The sequence below is a fragment of the Lissotriton vulgaris genome, chromosome 4_1, assembly GCF_964263255.1.
Source record: "Lissotriton vulgaris chromosome 4_1, aLisVul1.2, whole genome shotgun sequence".
Taxonomy (NCBI): Eukaryota; Metazoa; Chordata; class Amphibia; order Caudata; family Salamandridae; genus Lissotriton; species Lissotriton vulgaris.
Window position 1 is genome coordinate 164,729,442 of NC_141691.1, and position 22,020 is coordinate 164,751,461.

At 47.3% G+C, this 22,020-nt stretch overlaps 1 protein-coding gene across 10 annotated transcripts in view; it reads left to right on the forward strand.

The window, feature by feature from the left end:
* The window catches only part of ACSL4 (acyl-CoA synthetase long chain family member 4), a 264,204-nt gene that overhangs the window by 183,934 nt on the left and 58,250 nt on the right, over window positions 1–22,020 (forward strand). For all 10 annotated transcript variants that reach the window (XM_086918443.1, XM_086918444.1, XM_086918447.1 and 7 more), the window contains exon 11: window positions 14,924–15,096. In XM_086918443.1, the coding sequence (XP_086774569.1) occupies window positions 14,924–15,096 (173 nt within the window). The remainder of the gene's footprint in view (window positions 1–14,923; window positions 15,097–22,020) is intronic.

Sequence of the window (22,020 nt, forward strand, 5' to 3'; positions counted from 1 at the left end):
AGTTGCACTAGCTCGAGCCATGGCCCACATGGAGCTTTATATTTCTTTATTGTGGCAGGTTTAACAACGGTTTTACATAGCAATGAGAGCTTCTTTTAAAGAACGCGTTTATACCGCTACGTTATACACTTTATATTTGTTAGAATAACCTTTGCCCCCTGCACCGAGATAACGGGGCCTCGCCACCTTACAATCACACATGCCGCTGCAGGCTAACGAACGCCTTCCGACATAGCAAATAAGCACTGTATTTTCTGTACACTGTCACCAATTTTATGTCGCAGTCTCCAGGTTCTCACTCTTGTTTTTTAACTGCGTTTTTGAATTCTTTTCACTCAGCTCGGTTGCAGTTGACTTTCACTTTTCACTGCATTGATGAGCGGACAGAGAGAGGGAGAGGGAGAGAGAGATAGGGAGAGAGAGAGAGAGATAGGGAGGGAGCGAGAGAGACGGAGAGAGAGAAGGAGAGGGAGGGAGAGAGATAGGGAGGGAGGGAGAAAGATAGGGAGAGGGAGGAGAGAGGCAGGAAGAGGAAGGGAGAGAGATAGGGAGAGGGAGGGAGGGAGGGAGATAGGGAGGGGGAGGGAGAGATATAGGGAGGGAGGAGAGGGAGGGAGAGAGATAGGGGAGGGATAGGGAGGGAAAGAGGGATAGGGAGGGAGGGAGAGAGATAGAGAGGGAGGGAGGGAGAGAGATAGGGGAGGGATAGGGAGGGAAAGAGGGATAGGGAGGGAGGGAGAGAGATAGAGATAGAGATAGAGAGGGAGAGGGAGAGAGAGGGAGGAGAGAGGCAGGAAGAGGAAGGGAGAGAGATAGGGAGAGGGAGGGAGGGAGATAGGGAGGGGAGGGAGAGAGATAGGGAGAGGGAGGGAGGGAGGGAGATAGGGAGGGGGAGGGAGAGATATAGGGAGGGAGGAGAGGGAGGGAGAGAGATAGGGGAGGGATAGGGAGGGAAAGAGGGATAGGGAGGGAGGGAGAGAGATAGAGAGGGAGGGAGAGGGAGGGAGGGAGAGAGATAGGGGAGGGATAGGGAGGGAAAGAGGGATAGGGAGGGAGGGAGAGAGATAGAGATAGAGATAGAGAGGGAGAGGGAGAGAGAGGGAGGGAGAAAGATAGGGAGAGGAAGGAGAGAGACAGGGAAAGGAAGGGAGAGAGATAGGGAGAGGGAGGGAGGGAGAGAGATAGGGGAGGGATAGGGAGGGAAAGAGGGATAGGGAGGGAGGGAGAGAGATAGAGATAGAGATAGAGAGGGAGAGGGAGAGAGAGGGAGGAGAGAGGCAGGAAGAGGAAGGGAGAGAGATAGGGAGAGGGAGGGAGGGAGATAGGGAGGGGAGGGAGAGAGATAGGGAGAGGGAGGGAGGGAGGGAGATAGGGAGGGGGAGGGAGAGATATAGGGAGGGAGGAGAGGGAGGGAGAGAGATAGGGGAGGGATAGGGAGGGAAAGAGGGATAGGGAGGGAGGGAGAGAGATAGAGAGGGAGGGAGAGGGAGGGAGGGAGAGAGATAGGGGAGGGATAGGGAGGGAAAGAGGGATAGGGAGGGAGGGAGAGAGATAGAGATAGAGATAGAGAGGGAGAGGGAGAGAGAGGGAGGGAGAAAGATAGGGAGAGGAAGGAGAGAGACAGGGAAAGGAAGGGAGAGAGATAGGGAGAGGGAGGGAGGGAGAGAGATAGGGGAGGGATAGGGAGGGAAAGAGGGATAGGGAGGGAGGGAGAGAGATAGAGATAGAGAGGGAGAGGGAGAGAGAGGGAGGGAGAAAGATAGGGAGAGGAAGGAGAGGGAGGGATAGGGAGAGGGATAGGGAGGGAGAGGGATAGGGAGAGGGAGGGAGAGGGAGGGAGGGAGAGGGATAGGGAGGGAGAGAGAGGGAGAGGGAGGGAGAGAGAGGGGGAGAGAGAGGGATAGGGAGGGAGAGAGGGATAGGGAGGGAGGGAGGGGGAGGGAGGGAGAGGGAGAGAGAGAGGAATAGGGAGGGAGAGGGAGAGAGAGGGAGGGAGAAAGATAGGGAGAGGGAGGAGAGAGGCAGGGAGAGGGAGGGAGGGAGATAGGGAGGGGAGGGAGGGAGAGAGATAGGGAGGGAGGGAGATAGGGAGGGGAGAGAGATAGGGAGAGGGAGGGAGAGGGAGGGAGGGAGATAGGGAGGGGGAGGGAGAGATATGGGGAGGGAGGGAGAGAGATAGGGGAGGGAAAGAGGGATAGGGAGGGAGGGAGAGAGATAGAGAGGGAGAGAGAGGGAGGGAGAAAGATAGGGAGATGAAGGAGAGAGGGAGGGAGAGAGATAGGGAGAGGGAGGGAGAGAGATAGGGAGAGGGAGGGAGGGAGATAGGGAGGGGGAGGGAGAGATATAGGGAGGGGGAGATATAGGGAGGGAGAGATATAGGGAGGGAGGGGAGGGAGAGGGAGGGATAGGGAGAGGGAGGGAGAGGGATAGAGAGGGATAGGGAGGGAGAGAGAGGGAGAGGGGGAGAGAGGGAGAGAGCGGGATGGGGAGGGATAGGGAGGGATAGGGAGGGAGAGAGGGATAGGGAGGGAGGGATAGGGAGGGAGGAAGGGAGAGGGAGGGAGGGAGAGGGAGGGAGAGAGGAAGAGGGAGGGAGGACGAGAGATAGGGAGGGAGAGGGAGAGAGAGGGAGGGAGAAAGATAGGGAGAAAGATAGGGAGAGGGAGGAGAGAGACAGGGAGAGGGTGTGAGAGAGATAGAGGGAGGGAGATAGGGGGAGGGAGAGATATAGGGAGGGAGAGAGATGAGGGAGGGAGATAGGGAGGGGGAGGGAGAGATGGAGGGAGGGAGAGGGAGGAGGGGAGGGAGAGGGAGGGGAGGGAGAGAGATAGGGAGGGAGAGAGATAGGGAGGGAGATAGGGAGAGGGATAGGGAGGGAGAGGGGATAGGGAGGGAGAGGGGAGAGGGAGGGAGAGGGGAGGGAGAGAGAGAGGGATAGGGAGGGAGAGGGATAGGGAGGGAGAGGGATAGGGAGGGAGAGGGATAGGGAGGGAGAGGGATAGGGAGGGAGAGGGATAGGGAGGGAGAGGGATAGGGAGGGAGAGGGATAGGGAGGGAGAGGGAGAGGGATAGGGAGGGAGAGGGAAATGGAGGGAGAGGGATAGGGAGGGAGAGGGATAGGGAGGGAGAGAGATAGGGAGGGAGAGAGATTGGGAGGGAGGGAGAGGAGAGGGAAAGAGAGAGGGATAGGGAGGGAGAGGGATAGGGAGGGAGAGAGGGAGGGGGAGGGAGAGAGAGAGAGAGAGGGTGGGTGAGGGAGGGAGAGAGAGGGGGGAGAGAGATAGGTAGGGAGAGAGATAGGTAGGGAAAGGGATAGGGATGGAGAGAGATAGGGAGAGAGAGATAGGGAGGGAGAGAGAGAGGGAGGGAGGGAGGGAGAGGGAGAGGGAGGGAGAAAGAGAGGGGGAGGGAGAAAGAGAGGGAGAGGGAGGGAGAGAGATAGGGAGAGAGGGAGGGAGAGGGATAGGGAGGGAGGGAGAGGGATAGGGAGGGAAAGAGGGATAGAGGGAGGGATAGAGGGAGGGATAGAGAGAGGGAGGGATAGAGAGAGGGAGAGGGAGGACGAGAAATAGGGAGAGAGAGAGGGAGAGGGAGGACGAGAAATAGGGAGAGAGAGAGGGAGATGGAGAGAGATAGGAAGAGGGAGAGAGAGGGAGGGAGAGAGAGAGAGAGGGAGAGAGAGGGAGGGAGTGGGAGGAGAGAGAGGGAGGGAGGGAGTGGGAGGGAGGGAGATAGGGAGAGGGAGGGAGGGAGATAGGGAGGGAGAGGGAGAGAGATAGAGACAGATAGGGAGGGGAGGTAGAGAGATGGAGGGAGGGAGGGGGAGGGAGGTAGACAGAGAGGACGGGAGAGAGAGCGAGGGAGGCAGACAGACAGAGAGAGGGAGGTAGAGAGAGGGAGGTAGAGAGAGAGAGGAAGAGAGGGAGAGTGACAGAGAGAGGGAGAGAGAGGGGGGAGAGAGAGAGAGAGGAGAGAGAGAGAGAGAGAGAGGGAGACAGAGAGAGGAAGGGAGAGATAAAGAGAGAGGGGGAGGAAGACAGAGAGAGAGGGAAAGATGTGTGTATGCCTGGTCCGGTGGCTCAGTGGAGAAAGGCATCTGCTGCAGGGGCCTGTGTTTAGCCTCATGGTTACAGTTTTTTATGTTCTAGCCCTGCCCCTTCCCCACTGACCCTGCCCCCACCCGTTCGGCCCTCGGCCACAAACCACACTGCCTTACTGTGTCCCAAAATGATGCATCTCCAAAAAGTGTGTCACCAACATGAAAAGTTTGGAAAGCTGTGCTCTAAAGGGTCTTCGTCATCTTTAGGGTTAAGTGTAATAGTGGCCTTGTTAGTAATCGCTCTAAATGTGCCCCTAGCCTCCACCCCTTTAAACACCTTGGTCACGTGAGGCACAAGGAAATATCTACCCACTTTATAGTATTCCCCAGGAAATCCATTGTCATTCAGGGACTTGCATGGTGAGAGTTGATTTTGTCTCAGCCACCTCTTCCTCTCTAAATGACCCTGACCATATATCCTGTCACGGTCTGATAACACAGGGAGATGCAAAGGGGCCAGGAAGGCTGCCATTCGCAAAGACCGCCGAGTCCGGTGCATAGAGAGGCGTAGTAAGAGAATAGAGTCACAGTATCATTTGGGTGCACCAATATATTGCCTGTTGAGTCGTATTTTGCTGGTATGGCTAGGTGGGACTCCCTCTGGTTCAGTTGGACGGCCAAAGATATACTCACCTTTTCCCCATAGGCATACCGCCGCCATCGCAACTTGAGCAGGGCTTTCTCAGCTGCTTTAGTAAAGTAGGAGGTCAGGTGAATTTTGTCAAGCTCCAGTTGTTTCTGGAGCACTGGTAACGGATGTGTTGCATACTGTTCTGTGAGAGTCTGAAGACTTTATTCTAACAGATGAAGGTCCTTGCAGTCTTTTATGTTTGAGCATGGTCGAATCGGCTATCTTATGGTCACGTAGTGTAGCCTTGTATATATTTGTAAGTTATTGCGTAATATATAGTTGTGTGTGTGTGATGTACTTTTTTCAAAGAAAAATGCTTGACTAGATAATCATTTGAGTTTAATTATTGCTTGCCAGTGAGTGGTGATTACTAGCCCACACCATGTCTCCTGAGTAGGTCTTGGATTGCTGTGCTTGGCTACCCTGAGAGTCAAGTGCTACAATAGGGTGCTTGCTTCCCAGTAAGGAGAAATAGTGGAACTTTTACCTGTGCAGGCCTAGCATTCTGCACAACTAATAACCCAATTTATTACCAGTCCCCACCCTTACCCCCATATAACCAATTTTTTAGGTTAAGGTAATTGTCACTTACTGACCATGACAATTGATACCATACATTGATATCCACATGGGCTTGTGATTCTTTGATTATTGTGTTTGGTGTTCTATGACATTTCGGTTCACTGTTGACCAGCTGTCCAAGCCGATGGGCACCACAGATATTATTACACAGTGTTGTGATTAGTAGTTGTTAGGCTAGTACTCTTTACAAAACCCTGTCTGCCACCTGAACTAATGGAACATATTTGTAAAATAAGGTAGTTTAGTGAGTTACGGAAATTGTAACAGCCACCATTGAAAGTGTCCTTCCTCCCTTTCATTAAGTGCATATGCCATCTTAGTGACCTGTACATAGATTTATTTTTGTTTAGTTTAATTCCCACCTTATGAGTTAAATGCTGACTCTTCAGTGCATACCTGTGTGCTTGATACAATCTTTGGATGCTATTTTTTCATTTGCTGTAATGGGAGCCCATTCTGAGGGATTTCAGAGGGAAGTGCCAATTTGTTATTCTGCAAATAAAATAGTATGTTCAAGGCATATGAGCTGCAGAATACATACTTGTGCATAGATCGCCATCTGGTGTTGGGCTCGGATGTTTGCAGTTTGTTGTCTTGGAAGAAGGCTCTGTAGTCACGAGAAGGTGACACCTCCTTTGGACGATTGTGCACATGGACATCGACTCCATCCCCAGATTGTTTTTTTCCACCATCGGGTTCGGATAGGACTTGCTGTGCTCCAGTTTGGTACCGTGTTTCCAAACCTCTTATGACGCGCAACCTACCACGCTCGATGGTATTGTTTCGTTCGCGTGCCGTTCGACGCGCTAACTCCCAAATCCTCGATTCGGTCGTCGATGCTTGCCGCTAGGCCTATCGGCGCCATCCGGGCCTATGGCTAATGGAGAGGACTCCATTTAAAAAATACCCCTTAGTGTGGAGCTAAATTTCCACACAGTGACCACCACAACATGAAAAAAGGATTGCCAAGCCTGCGCCTCTTTTCGATCCAAGAAAACCATCCGTGATCGCTGGGTTCGATGACACGTTATGGCGCAACAGGCTGCACCTTTTCGATGAAGGCCCGACATTCCAGAGGCAGAGGATTCGGAAGAGCTCGAGAGCATCTCTGAAGTCGGCAACACAGACTCCGATGACCACATCACTCCAGGGCAACAATGAAATGAAGGGGTTTTGTAAAGCGCGGCTGCTGCGCGAGGGCGTCCAAGCGCTAAGTAGAGGTAACAGAACTCTGAGGGAAGGGGGGAGAGATCCATGGTGGAGAGCTAATTTCTGTAGAGCAATGTTTTTAGCTCTTTACGGAAGGACGAGAGAATGGGGTTGGATCTTAGTGAGTGGGGAAGGGAGTTCCATAATTTAGCAGCGTTGAGCGTGAAGGACCTGCCTCCTTCTCTGGACCTTTTGACTCTGGGAACTGCAGCAAGGAATGCGTTCGTGGATCGAAGTGATTTACCGGGACGATAGGGGGTGAGAAGTGAGTGGTTAATCTCAGGGCTAGCTCTATGGAAGGCTTGATGCATATACACAGGGTCTTTAATTTTATTCTATCCCTGACAGGGAGCCAGTGGAGTGACCTGATCCCTGGCTTAGCTGCACAGTTCTGCGTGCGCTGAAGTTTCTGCAGCACGTATTCAGGGGCTCCCAAGTAGAGGGCGTTATTGAAGTCGAGCCGGGACTGGATGAGGCCCTGAATAACAACCTGCTTAGCTTCCAAGGGCAGAATTGGCAGGATCTTTCTCAGCATTCGGATAATCCCGAAGCAGGTTGCTGCTGTTTTAGTTACCTGAGTATTAAAGGTAAGGGCTTTGTCCAGCCAGACTCCCAGACTTTTAATGTCCTCCTTCGGGGATGGAGGTGGGCCTAAACTGGGGGGCCATAGCTGGTCGATGGGGGTGAGAGTAGAGGGGCCGAGGAGCATTATCTCGGTCTTTCTCCGTTGAGTTTTAGTGAGGATGCTGTCATCCATCTTCTAACATCCTCCATGCAGGCTGCTAGGTTGGTTTGGGGAAGCCCGCTGTTCTTCTGTGCCAAAGAGACCACCAGTTGAGTGTTGTCCGCATACGAGATGATCTTGATACCGTATTGTCGGACGACCTCAGCCAGCGGCCTCATGTACACATTGAACAGCGTAGGGCTCAGGGAGGAGCCTTGGGGTACCCCGCAGTTTAGAGGTCTGCTAGTGGAGCAGGAGTCGCCATCGAAGACCTGAAAGGTCCTTCCGCTCAGAAAGGAACCCAACCAGTCAAGAGCGTCTCCTGAGACCCCCAGATCGACTAGTCGAGACAGCAGGGTTTTATGGCACACCGTATCGAATGCAGCGCTTAGATCAAGGAGGACCACTGCCACTGACCCCCCCCCCCCCTTGATCCAAGATCCTCCTGGATTCTTCCGTCACGGTTAGAAGAGCCGTTTCTGTGCCGTGTTTGGGACGGAATCCTGTTTGGGTGGAGTCCAGTAGAAGATTCTCCTCGAGGAAGTTAGTGAGGTGAGTACAAATGTCACAGAAGGCTCTGGTCAAAACTTCGCCTGAAGGCCTTAGTCAAGACAGAAAGAAAATCAGAAGCCCCGCCTTCGGGCCTGGCTCAGAAAACTAAGGGGAAAGCCTTCCGGCAGCTCGGGACTGAGCAAGCCACATATCAGTACCCAGGAAACACATTCGATACCGAAAACGAGGATACACATCTCCATTACGTCCAAAAAGGCCTCAGCGCTGAACCCTTCGGCACTGAAAGACCATAAGGCCATGGAACCGAAAAAGCACCACAAATCTTCGGATCCGAAGAAAAGTTCCGACTCTGCACCGACTTCGAAGCCAAGGAGCACAAAGCTCCTCCTACGGCTATAGAGACCAAATCAAAGCCACGCTGGGAACCAAAAAAATCATCACTGAAAGGAGACCAGATCCAAAACAAAAAATATTACATGTGGACCCTAAAACAGGCCATATTGTCAGTCTTCCAACAAAGAAGAGAATATCTGATACCTCAAACACACCTGAATTACCTGTGAAGAAGAGGCTTTGCAGGTTCATCCTCTTCTCCTATCCTTCCTACTAAACCTTTGTCTCCTATAAACACTCCTATACACTCTCCTAGACTTTCTCCATGCAAAACCTTACCACTACAGGATGAGGATGATTTCATGGATGGGGTGGATACGGTAAGGATTCCTTAGATGACCATGATGACACTACCCCACCACAGGATACATGGGATGAGTACAATGATCCCACAGATCCTCCAGACCTTCCTGATCCAGACCCATACCCATCCCCCCAGATAAAAATGTAGGATTTAGTCAGCTCATTAATAGGGCTGCTCAGTATCATGGCGTTCACAGGACTAAACCCTTTAGGAAAACAAACCAACTGTTTGTAGGTTTCTCTCCACCTCATAAACGAAACCCCATCTCCAAAGCTGGAATTGCCAGGTGGATCGTAAAATGTATTCAAATATGCTACCTAAAGGCACATTAACAGTTCCCCCTAGAGCGCACTCCACATGAAAACTTGGGGCTTCCATGGCATTCTTAGGGAACATTCCCTTAGATGACAACTGTAAGACAGCAACGTGGTCTACAACACATATCTTCACCAAACACTATTGTGTAGACGTGCAGGCAAAACAACAGGCTTTTGTGGGCCAGGCTGTTCTTAAAAAAAACGTTTTCGAACCACTGCAACAGATACAGGTGATCACCGCTAAGGGAGAGTACTGCTGTACAGTCCATGCACAAGTATGTATTCTGCAGCTCATATGCCTCGAATGGAAAATGCTACTTACTAGTATGCATCTGTTCTTGGCATGTAAAGCTGCAGAATTCATACGCCCAGCCGCCTTCCCGGTGCCTCTTATCTGTTCCAGTGTGATCTTACTTAGATACATTACACATGGACATCTTTTCTTTTTCTTACAAACTCCATCATTTTCCATCATGGTGAAAAACAAATTGGGGATTGAGTCGATGCCCATGCACACTATTGTCCAAGGGAGGAGTTCCCTATCTCGTGACTACAAATACTTCTTCCAAGACAGCAACAAACTGCCCGATGACGATCTATGCACAAGTATGAATTCTGCATCTCTACATGCCAAGAACGGATGCATACTGATAAGTAGCATTTTTCTTATATGCATTACTTGTTCAATTAAAACCAAAAGTATGCAGAATATTTGGGTATTTGTTTTAAGGAGTGCTAGATGTATCTTGTTTGCTTCCAAAGATCAACAATAGACAATCTCTGAAATCTTGCTGAAGTGAAGTGTAGTTAATCTTCTGGCTTACACAGGTGTTCATCATAGCAAGACTGAACATCATGGCCTTTGCCCGGTGGAGCTGTTTAGGCTACTATAGATGAGTTTGGCTCTGGGTCACCCCCTCGACCATCACCTACCCAGCTTAACATTGGACTTAGTTTTTCCTCATCTCCCCGTTATGTTTCCTTCCCTCAGCAGCCAACATTGTGTTTTGCCTGTATTTTGCTATGCTCTTGTAACTGATGTAATTTGCAACTTATAACTTAATGTTCCTCAGGCAAAGCGCTCTGATACCTCCAGGTCTAGTCAGTGCTATATAAAACTTTTCAAATAAATAAATAGTGCACATTTGTAGGAAGCTGGCTGTGTATAAACTATTTCAAAAAGAGGTATAATGTGCACAGAGTCCAGCGAGTCCCCAATGGTATAGCAGAGGCTAAAGAAGATACCTTACTCTCAATTTAGTGGTAGCTGGGCTAAGCAGTTAAGCTTATCAGAGGTGGGTGTGAATGCATTTGTTTTACATACTCATCCAAGGCAGGAACACGCACTCAATGACTAACTCCAGGCCAATGGTTTCGAAAATATTACTTTAGTTACTTTTACTTTAGGAACCAATTTGAACTCAGTTACAGGTAAGTAAACCTTTCAGAAGCAGTACTTTCAATTACGGTTGGTAAAGGTTTGTAGAAGCATTCACAATACTATAAAGATGCATGTAAGTTTTGTCAAAGTGAAAAAGAGACACTGTATTAGTCTCAGAATCAACATTTCGTGCAATACAGAGAAAACCAATGCAAACCCATGGGACGAAAAACAGCTGAGTAATTTCAGGTAAGTACTCAGCTTACAAGTTCCGTCTTCGGAGGTTTTGACCAACACAGGGCATTGTTTGGACCATGGTTGGTACTGCACCACCAGCGGCACTGGGGCGGCCGGGTGCAGAGGCCATTGGCCCAATGTTAGCCTGTGGGAGCTGGGGCACCGCGAATAGGTACCAGTTGAGGTAAGTAACTGCGGGTCAGGCACACAGCCCCTGGGAGTTGAGGTCAGCAATGCAGGGGCCATAAAGTAGCACAGAGGCTGCACCCACCAGCAGCACATGGAAATGCAATGTGCAAAGGATGCTTCTAGTGCTCTGTGGAAACCAATGGAGATCCTCTGTTGAAGAAAACTGCTACAGGCTTTAACCAGTAGGCTGGCAGGCTGAATCCAGTTGCAGGGAACCTTCAAGTTGCTGCTGCAGGCATCGTGGGGGAGATGTTGGTGGGCAACCTGGACTCCGGCGACGGTGCAGAGGTCTCGGATCCACCTGGATCCGCAGTAGTGTGGTTTGTTTCTTGCTGGACAAATCCAGTGTCCACGAGAGAAGTGGGTTTGTTGAAGACCCTATTTATCAAAGAAGGATAGTGGGAGGGGGAGGATCGGAGAGCCAGGAGCTGATTAAGGTCCAGTGTCCATGGTCCTTGTGTCAACAGTAAAACCAACAAGGGACACTGTCCCTGACTGCAGGGTGCAAACAGTCACCCATGCATAAGGGTGCAAATAGTCACCCGTATATTAGAAGAAAAATTAGAAAAAAGAAGAGTAAAAAAAAGTATCCTAGGTGAAAGGGACCCACCAGGTGAAAGAACACATGAACACATTTTGTCCTCTGTTGCCCTCACACACCCCATCATCGGGCGTTTGCTCCTCGTAGGGCCGGCGCTGCAATTCCCTATGGGTCCCCCGAAGGGTCTATTTATCCGAGATCTTTTTAGGACAGCCGGATGGTGCATGCGCACCACTTTTAATTTTTTACTTCTGTAGGACATCCTGGAAAGGGGTTACGCCCAGGCTCTTGACAGCATTACTTTGTTAGTACCAGCGTCCGTGTCGCTTTTTGCTCACTTCTGGCTGACACAGAGACGGGGTAGGTGTAAAGGAGGCTGCAAAAAAATCACGAGAAAATAACATATGACTAATGTCTTCCGCATGTACATGTTGTTCTCAGCTGTGCTGTAACTCACATAAACACAGCCGAGAACAACGTTGTCTGGAACACAACTACCGGAGAATCTTTCACAAATCCTGACACAAGTGAGTGCATTGAAGCGCTCGATAGCGCAACCGATAAAATATTAGCGCGCCGCATGTACATGGGGAAGACAGTAGTCATACGTGATTTTTTTTTTTTGCCGCAATTTTTTTTTCCCAGCGGTTAGAAACCGAAGGACAACATACATGTAAGACGCCATGAGCGTATTTATTCTATTTAATCACATTTTTACACAGTTTTTCGGGCACACACATGTCAGTAACAGTATATGAATCACGATTGCAGCACAAACACTGACGCATGAATATAAATGTTGTCTGACAATCATTACAACATAATGCATGAACATAATATGTTTGCACAATACAGGAAATATAATATGAACGAACAAACAGGAGTAAATATTCAGTGTGTTATGGTTCTATTGTAGTTCGTCGCTCCCTGATGAAGAGCGTATGCTTGAAATGCATTGGAGTATTATATGTATAAAGAAAGATTTGTGATTCTATCTAACAGTCTATTGACAAGTTGAAATGAAATGAATTTCTAGAAAAACAATTAATAAAAATACTAACAAGAAACTATCAAGCTCAACGTTATCATTTAACCTAAGAATCCTTTTGGAACAATAGTGGTGTGCCCATTTGGGGGATGCAACCAAAATTTATTGGAGGCACAATCTGGCCCTAGGGATGTGCCAGGCCAAGGTGGACACTCCTACTGTGCTTACTAATTTTCCTGCCTGTCCTGCCGCCAAAAAGTGGGGCTAGGACAGGGAGGTAGGCATCTCTACTAGTTGGAGCTGCCCAAATCGGCATAACACAAGGTTAGAGCCTTTGAGGCTCACCACCAAGTGTTGGTGTTCCTGCTAGCAAGGGTGGGAAGCACCTCCACCCATAGTCTGCTTTGTTTCTGACCTCCTGGAGCACCCCATGAGGTCAGAAACCTGTCTGGGGGTGGCTGGTTGGCCAATACACTAGAAGTTGGTCGTTTTTCAGGGGACATCTCTAAGCTGCCCTCTGAGTGCATTTCACAATCCATCACTGGCATCAGTGTGGGTTTATCATTGTGAGAAGTTTGATACCGAGCTTCTCAGACTTCATTACAGCCATCATGGGGCTGTGGAGTTCGTGTTGACAAATTCCCAGCCCATGTACTCAAAATGGCTTCAATGCACTTAGTGTCCAATAATTGACTAAGATGCTGTAGGGGCATACTGCTCATGCAGCCATGCCCTCACCTGTGGTATAGTACACCCTGCCTCTGGCTGTAAGGCCTGTCAAAGGGGCGACTTAACTATGCCACAGGCTGTGGTGGATAGGCATGCCACCTAGTTAGGTGTGCCATGTCGACTCTTTTAATTTAGTGGCACAACAAAACATAGCCTGCAATGGCATTGTGTATGTGTTTGGTATAGGGCCCCTTCAGGTGGCACAATATATGCGGCAGCTCCAAGGGACCCACTCTGGTCACAAGGCCCTTGGTACCACTGGTACCTTTTACAAGGGACTTAAATGTGGCCCAGAGATGTGCCAATTGTGGGAGTAATGGTAGTATTTTGAAAGAACACAGGTGCTGGGGCCTGGCTAGCAGTGTCTCACCATACACTGTCAAGTTGGCATCACGTATCTAGCAAAAATTTAGGGGGTAACCATGCAAAAAGGGACAATTCATACAACATTTCTTGGGAACCGAGCCTCATAAAAAAGGATATCTTTGAAGTATAATACCTCCTGCTTTCTGAGTGCTCTGATCAATAACCTGTTTTAAATAAAAGGACAAAGTCATGGGTCACCCCTCATATCCTCATCTGGAGTTGGAATTGAAAAGGATACATTCATACTACCTTTCACCTGCCTGACCGAAAGTGCCTCGCAAGTCCAGTGCCCAGCCTGGTAGTTATAGAACCTGGAGTTTGTTGAGGAGAATAATATGCAACTATCTAAAGTAGACGATACCTCAAGCAGAATCAGAACCACAGTCCAATTTTACCAGTAGCTATCGTCAAAGACAGTTTTGTATAAGTGTTTGGAGAGGCTTCCTGTTCTTAAACTAGGCTAGACTTGGCGCAGGATACAATTTCCTTTTACAAAAGAAATGCTGCAGTTGTTGGACTACCTATTCCTGTAATTAGGCTGAGTACGTGAGGATATAAGAGATGCTCAGTGCTATGGTAAAAAAAACAAATGTTAAGTCTGCATTCAAATTGTGATTTAAAAAGAGATGCTGAGGGTAATGATGGCAAGGCAATTCCCTTTCCCAGTAGTAAATTAAAAAATGTTTAAACTTAAAGTGTTTTAAGCATACATTGCTGTGCACCAGGATTGGAGACTTTCTATTCCTCAGCCAAATTTGCAAACCTAATGTACAAAGTCTTTGTTTAAGTTCAAATAATAAACTGCTCAAAAATGGATGGTAAATCTCTTTAGGTTTTGTTTTTCTTAATTACACTTGCTGGCTCACAGCATCATTTCAAAAGTTCAAAAATCTGCAGACGTGAACTGCGCTCACCCTTGGCAACACCCTCCAAAGCTTTGGCATAATGTCCTGTTGTATGCCTCAGGTGGCCCTAACCATTCCTTCTACTAATGACCATGCTGTGGCAATCGTTCACTCAAGGGGACATTTGTTTTTTTTTTTTTGTTGGGAGGAGGGGGCAGTGTCAGACCTAATGTTGCTCACAATGTTACTATAATTGTTGTTCTGCAAGTAGAAGCTGTTCACAATTTAGTAGTCTGTTATACAATTTTGACATTCTGACATTAGTTCAGGAGAAGGTCTGTGGCATCTTTGTTTTTCTTGAGATGCTCTAAGACCTCCCGATTCTTCTTGCAGCAGAAATGTTAAAGTTGCCCACCTTCCAGTCTCTTGTGAGGTGTCGTCTGACCCATTTTTGCAGTTATAAAAAGACACTATAGTAAAGACACTTGTTGCCTTAAGAGTTCATCTCCACTGGCCAGTGCTTGGATGGCAAAAAAAATGCTGTTTACCAGCAAGTTCTAATTACGCGTTGTTGCAGTGAAGGACAAACATGTTACAAAGTCCTCAACATACTTATATACTGCCAGAAAGAGATTATGAGTATTTTCCAGAGATCAGCTGAGCTTGTTGACAAGTAATACAGTAACATGGAACCACTGTTGTCTGGCAGAAGTTGGTATGAGTAATATTACATCAAATGTGTGTTCCTTTTTAAAAAAAGGGTGTTGCACTTTTCGTTTTGTAGCTATATTTTTCCTATTAAGCTAGCATGATTTGTAAGTTCTGTATTCTACCTCGTAGATCACCTTAACATATTTTAATTCCTGTTTCCACAGGCTTTTGTTTAACAAAGTGAAAGCACTATTGGGAGGTAATGTACGAATGATGCTGTCAGGAGGTGCTCCACTCTCTTCTCAGACACAACGGTTCATGAACATTTGCTTCTGCTGCCCCATTGGTCAAGGCTATGGCTTGACCGAAACATGTGGTGCTGGAACGATCACTGAAGGTCAGTTAAAGTTCCCCTTTTTTCAGCCATTTGTGCTTTTCAGATTCTGGTTTCACATTAAGAAAAAGTTGATTAAGTAATTTGTAATGCTAGAGAGATTGTACCTCTCTCTGCAACCCTTTCTGCCTAAGGTCTATCCTGTACAGAGACCTCTTTCTTCCAAGACTAGTGCTGGCCCATCAGCAAAGCCGCAAGTGCGTCTATATCACTTTACTAGGTTACAGCAGTGCTTCCCCAAAACTGTGGTAGTCTATTATAACCGCTAGAACCTTGAAGACTAAAGGTATATATTGAGAAGTGCAGAAACTATATATGCCAAGCTTTGTTTTTATGTTTAAGCCATTTGCTGGACTATACATATGCCACTCAGTTTAAATTCCAAAGATACTTGACTGGTCTAGCAATATGTGGGCTTGCCAATTCAGAGGTTTTAGTGGTAGACTCAATTTTCCACATTTGAAATGGCTTCAGTTTTTGTAAAAGCTCCTCATTCTAATATCCAGCAGTATTTTCCCTCTGTATGTTTAAGGAATCCGGACTACTCTTTGAAATTTTCAAACACGGCATTGAGGAGAAAATAGTCTGAGGATGTTTTTATGTAGCTTTTATATGGCAAAGTGGATAAGTCACACAGCCCATCTCTGCTTCCCTCCTTTCACCTCTTTTGGTGGATCCCTTTCCCAGTCACAATCTTTACTTGGATGTTTTTATTATATTCATAACCGGTTTTTGATCCCTGTACTCCTGAACCAAGATCACATATTGTGAACCTGAATGTAATTTTAATTTGAGATTATAACAATAGGATGCAACATTTTTGCCTCTTTTAAGCATTTCCCATTAACCAAATTAAACAAAACCAGTACACTTAACTCAAACACCAATCTAACCATATGTTTTAAATGAAAAAGAAAGGAGGAAATGAGGTGTTATTTAGACTGCATCAGAGAAAACTGATCCTGTCCCATTGAGAGCTATGCAAAGTGCATTAACCTATCCTACTCTGTAGGGAGCCATCCAATAATTTCAGTGTGTTTGCTCACTGAAGAAGGCCTAATCCGCTTCTATATTTATTCATTATAAGGACGTTTGCTAGGTTTTTCAACATTCTTTTTCTGCAGAATTGAGTAGTTTTATATGTTTTCTGGCAATTTGTTTACTTCCTTTCCCTCAGTAACCATGTCAACTTTGTAGGTTTAGCAATCTGTTAGAGGTGTAGGTGTGTGTACGTGTGTGCCCCCCCCCCCCCACCCCCCATTTGCCCCAGTTCCTGTCTCTAGTCTTTTCATTCTCCCTCAGCACCTGCTTACTCATCTTCCAAAGCAGCAGCCATGGATACACCTATCCATATGTATGGCCATCTTGGTGTGGTTTTTGTTTGCATTTTGAAAAGATTGTAAGCCGACTAACTGTGCATATTCATGCATAGTGGCCATTTTGGAATGCTTTCCCTTATGCTTTATGAAAAAAAATCAAGATGGCACCCACACGTAGCCATCTTACAATGGTATTATGGTAAAACCACTATAATGTTTACATAAAGTCATCTGTTTTGCTTCCAATGTCACAAGTGAGACCTGTTCGCTGTGCCGATACTTGTATTCACAGGTGCCCCTCCAGTGGTTGGAAGGTGTTAAAGGATGACCACAGTGGATATGTGGCTTGCCTTTTCCCAACTCTCAAACAACCATACTATTACGATATGTTGATCTATCATAGAGGAGGCCAAGGAGCAGGGTTATGAGTTAAATCCAAAGCAGAATAAATTAATGGAAATGAGGCGCCTCCTCCCACCCTTATCAAAGGCTAATTGTGTACCCTCCTCATTAGGTGCAACTTCAAAATCCTGGAATCGCTGCTGCTGCAGTTGATGTTGAGGCATTTGTTACCCCAGTTAAATGCCTCAACATAGAGGGGGGTCAAGATACTCTGATTCAATGTTGAGGCTCCCTTCAGTGTTGAGGTCCTCACTGTTACCTGGGGCCTTCTCTTTTGACACTAATGTTGTTTAACTAGAAGTCCTGAAAGAGCATCAGAGCTGTATCCTCGTCCCCTGAGGCCTCCACTAAGACACTGTTTGATAATTCTAAAGTGGCTCTCCTGCAAGACACAACTCTAGGCACTCCTGAATGACCTCGGTCTAGACCACCATGTGCATTTTACGACATTCCCCTACCCCTGTTTCCTGGGCGACCTCATCAGAGTTATTCGAAACTGCGTCTAAGGAAAGAACATCATGGAAGGTACCATTCTTCCGCAAATTTCAGCCCCAATGTGCACTGAAATGTTTCCAGGAGAGATTTCAACAAACATAAGACTTCAACATTTCCTAGAAGACTCCATACAACAGATGGATTCTTCCTCCTAATTGCTCCGGAACCTACAGTTCGGTTCCATCTTGAAGACTAAAATGAATACTTTCAGATTCATGCATACATAAAACGGACATTTACTGAAGATCTGTATCGGTAACAAACACTACCAACACAGTTTTTCCTTATGTGTTGGGTAATCCCCCTTTTCGACGTGTTTGGGGTGTTTGAGTCTTTCCTTTCTTTCCTTTTTGATAAAGATATTTTTCCCCCCAAACTCGACAATTTGCTAATCTTTTTCACCTCTTGCCAACCGATACATCATGACATTACAATCCTAACATCTTGTTCTTGAATAGGAAGACGTAGCGTCCATCTTAAACAATGGATCCCTCTTAACATGATTTCCCTTATAAAATGCATATCAGATAATCACTAAGAGCCTGCTACCTTAATCCTGTTACACCCCTCGCTCTGCTGAGGAGGTACTCCTACTTGGTTTTTTGAAAGAACCCTCACCCGGTAACTCTATTGGTGGCATGCTTCATCCTAGAGTTCCCACCCAAGATACTTTGTGTATCTGGGTGAGCTTCGACACCTGATTTACAGTGGATCAGTTTGTTGATATTTTGTCAGGGATCAGGATAGTTTAAATCACCTCAAGGATTCCCTACCATTGGAGGCAATATTTAATATTGGAATCATAGTTAAGGTTAAAAGCAGCATCAGATGTGACACAAGACTATTATGGTCTTAGTTTCAGCCATGGTCTCAGCTGCTCCTCGGGGTCGAATGGCTTTCATCAGGTCTGAGTGATCCCTATGATCATGTGCCTCTCGTATATTAGTGTACACATGCACACTATTAAATGTCAATGTGTGCAATATTATCGTAACTTACAGTTTCCATTATGATTCAGTACCAGATAATGTCCTGAGAATGTATCTGTAATGATCAAGGCAAGAGAACATCATTATACAGGATTCCATTGGTAGACCTATTCATACTGTGCATAAGAACATTGGTAACAGACTGCATTCCAGTCATCCAGTCTATATCAAAAGTGCTGAAAAGAAGGAACTTGTTTGGGTTCCTTCGTGGATGTAACCTTGGTATCAAACTGCCTTAAATACATGCAGTAGACAACAAAATGTTCAAAAAGGGAATCAGTGCAGGTTCTCTCGTGTATTTTCATATTAATCAGTGGCAGTGCAATACATGCATTTCATGCTCCGAGGTTCACAATATGGGCTAAATTGACCTACATTAAATAGTGTTGTTCATAGATACTTGGATGCAGGTGGGCCCTGTAGTCAAACACCAGGGAAGAAGGTATAGCTGTTAGAATCATCACAGGAGCCAAAATGCATAGTTACAAGAAGGCCCCAATTCCCCAAGACTTATTTTGTCAAGGTGTCTCGCCTGTAATCTACCTATTTGCTGTCCTCCATGTTCTTCATGTTACTGCGTCCTTGCCTACCGGAGAATATATGCATCTTCCCAGCATGGACGCAGTGTGTAAATCTGCACATACAGCCACGCGGCCATACTAGGCGTGTAGGTATTTGTGGTGCTATCATCAAGGCTCGCACTGTAATGCACATGTAGACCCGAGATGTGGGAGACAATAATAATCTTGTGTCCTATCTAATGCGGCTTTCAACCTTACCTACGATTCCCAATACTAAATATCGCCTCAAATGGTAGGGAATCATTGAGGTAATTTTAACTATTCTGATCCCTGATAAAATATCAACATGTTCTGATGCTGATCAGGCATCAAACCACACCCAGATGTACTTGGCATCTTGTGTAGGAACCCTATGATGAAAGATAACTAGTGTTAGTGGGTGAGGGTTCTTTTAAAAACCAAGTAGGAATCCTTACTCATCTGAGTGACGGGTCTAACAAGACTACAGTAGCAGGCTCGCTTAGTGATTGTCTATTTTGATTGGGAAGTAGAGCAAGCCTTTATTCTTCACTCTCCTTTTGATGGTAATTTGTACAATACATATCATTCAAAACACAGATCAGTCTCGTTTATATGATGAGATCCTATCATCCTTCCCTGTGAAATGTTCTGGTTCCCCAACTTGCATAAATTTACATGCTTAAATCTTCCCATAGAAACACACACTCAACAAAACAGCATGTTTAATGGCCATTCAACCTCCCTTAAAAAGACAAGAAGTCAAGGAAGTTGAAGGATCATGAACTCCACAGAGGTTAATCAATCAATCAAGCATTTGTAGAGCGCACTACTCACCTGCGAGGGTCTCAAGGCACTGTTGAGGTATGTTGGTCCGGGGTCGTGAAGTGCTTTGTGCATACGGGTGAGGAGCTTGAAGGGGATCCTCTTTTTGAAGGGAAGCGAGTGCAGGTCTCTCTAGTGGGAAGTGATGTGACTGGGGATGTCGAGGACGAGTCGTGCGTAGGCGTTCTGTATGCATTGGAGTCTTTTCTGGAGTTTGGCTGTGGTTCCCACGTAGAAAGCGTTGCTGTAGTCCAGCCTGCTGGTGACGAGGGCCTGTTTGACTGTCCTTCTGGTTCCGGTGGGGATCCATCTGTAGATCTTGCGAAGCATGCAGAGGGTGTTGAAGCAGGAGGAGACGGCATTGACTTGCTGGGTCATCGACAATGATGAGTCCAGGATGAACCCCAGGTTGAGTGCGTGGTCTGTGGGAGTCGGTGCAGCTCCCAGCGAGGCCAGACAACAGGAGTCATCCCAGGCGGAGGGGGTGGAGCCGAGGATGAGGACCTCAGTCTTGTCCAAGTTCAGTTTCAGGCGACTGTTCTTCATCCATACGGCGACGGCCTTCATTCCTTCATGGAAGTTGGTTTTGGTGGTGGGGGTGAGGTAGAGGGATCAGCTGGGTGTCGTTGGCGTATGAGACGACTGTGAGGTCGTGCGATCCGATGATGTTGGCAATGTTGTAGACGTTGAAAAGGGTTAGGCTGAGGGATGATCCTCGGGGTATGTCGCAGGTGATCTTGGTGGCTTTGGATCAGAATGGAGGGATGCAAACTCTCTGGGTTCTGTCGGTGAGGAAGGAGGTGATCCAGTCCAGGGCTTTGTCAGGAATCTCTGCGTTGAGGAGTGGTGTGCGTAGGGTGTGGTGGTGATGACAGACGGTGTTGAAGGCGGCCGAGAGGTCGAGGAGGATGAGGGTCGCGGTTTTGCTGTTGTCCACCAGGGTCCTGATGTCGTCTGTGGCGGCGATGAGGGCGATTTCGGTGCTGTGGTTGCTGCAGAATCCGGATTGGGACGAGTCCAGGGTGTTGTTCTCTTCGAGGAAGCGGGTCAGTTGACTATCTTCTCGCTGATTTTCAAAAGGAATGGGAGCAGGGAGATGGGCCAGAAGTTCTTGAGGTCCTTTGGGTCTGCCTTGGGTTTCTTGAGTAGGGCGTTGATCTCTGCTTGTTTCCAGCTCTCCAGTAAGGTGGCGGTCTCAAAGGAGCTGTTAAAGATCTTCCGGAGTTTGGGTGTGATGATGCTCGCTTTGTTAAAGATATGATGAGGGCAGGGATCTGATGGTGAGCCGTAGTGGATGGTGTTCATGGTTTTGATGGTGTCCTCGTCGTTGACGTTGTTCCAGGAGAGCAGGGAGGAAGGGGGGGGAGTCAGCATCTTGTTGGGCGGGGGGGGGGGTCTGGGTGTTGAAGTTGTTGTGGATGTCATCTCACAGATTTCCACAGCATGTGAGTGCAGGGAGTCTCCACTTAGCTCTGCTCAGGTTGCCACAGAGCAGTGTGTTTCTCAATTTAGGGGTATTCTCTGATTTGCCAACCCCTTTGGCTGTTCTCCTGCTTGAATTTCGTTTTTTTTGTTTTTAGACAAGGTCTTGCCCTCTTCTCCAGTATGTGTGATTGTTCAGGAAAGCCCTATTCAGGCCCCCTGGAAATTGCGGGGGTAAAAACCTCTCTAAGCAGAGGATCAATACAAACTAGTTTACTTCTTCTAAACTGAGCAACTTCTCAAGCACCACGAATAAAAGAAGGCCAAACATATATTGTGGGAGGCTTCAAGCATGGATCCCCTTGTTAAGATGCCTAAACAATACCTGGCAAGTAGGTGGCTAAAATATTAAAGGATAAAGTCCTAGTCTACTACTGATTTGACCACTTAAGTTCTTCTGCAGCCTCCATGCAAGGTGCTTTGGCCATTCTCTTTGGCATCAAGATCACCTACAGCATCAAAAAGAAAGTCCTTGATGCTGATGCCTTCACCTATTAATCAGGCAATTGTGAGCTAGGTAGTAATCACCCACAAGGGTATCAAGGCGCTGGGGGGAAGGTGGGGTCTGCAGATCCATTAACCCAAAAGCCAGGTCTTGAGGGCCTTCCTGAAGTTGTCCAGGGAGGGGGTGCATCCGATGTCTTCCGACAGTTCGTTCCAAGTTTTGGCTGCAATGTGAGAGAAGGATCGTCCTATAAAGCCATAACTCATCACTGCAGATGGCTCATAATTGACCACTCTGCCATCTGCAGTACAGGTGGGGCTTTCGACGGGTCCCCTGTTCACCTCACCATCACTGTCAACTGCACTACCAGTTGCACTGATTTCAAAAGTCCTGGAACATCATATGCAATGTATGACGTTCACTACTGAAAT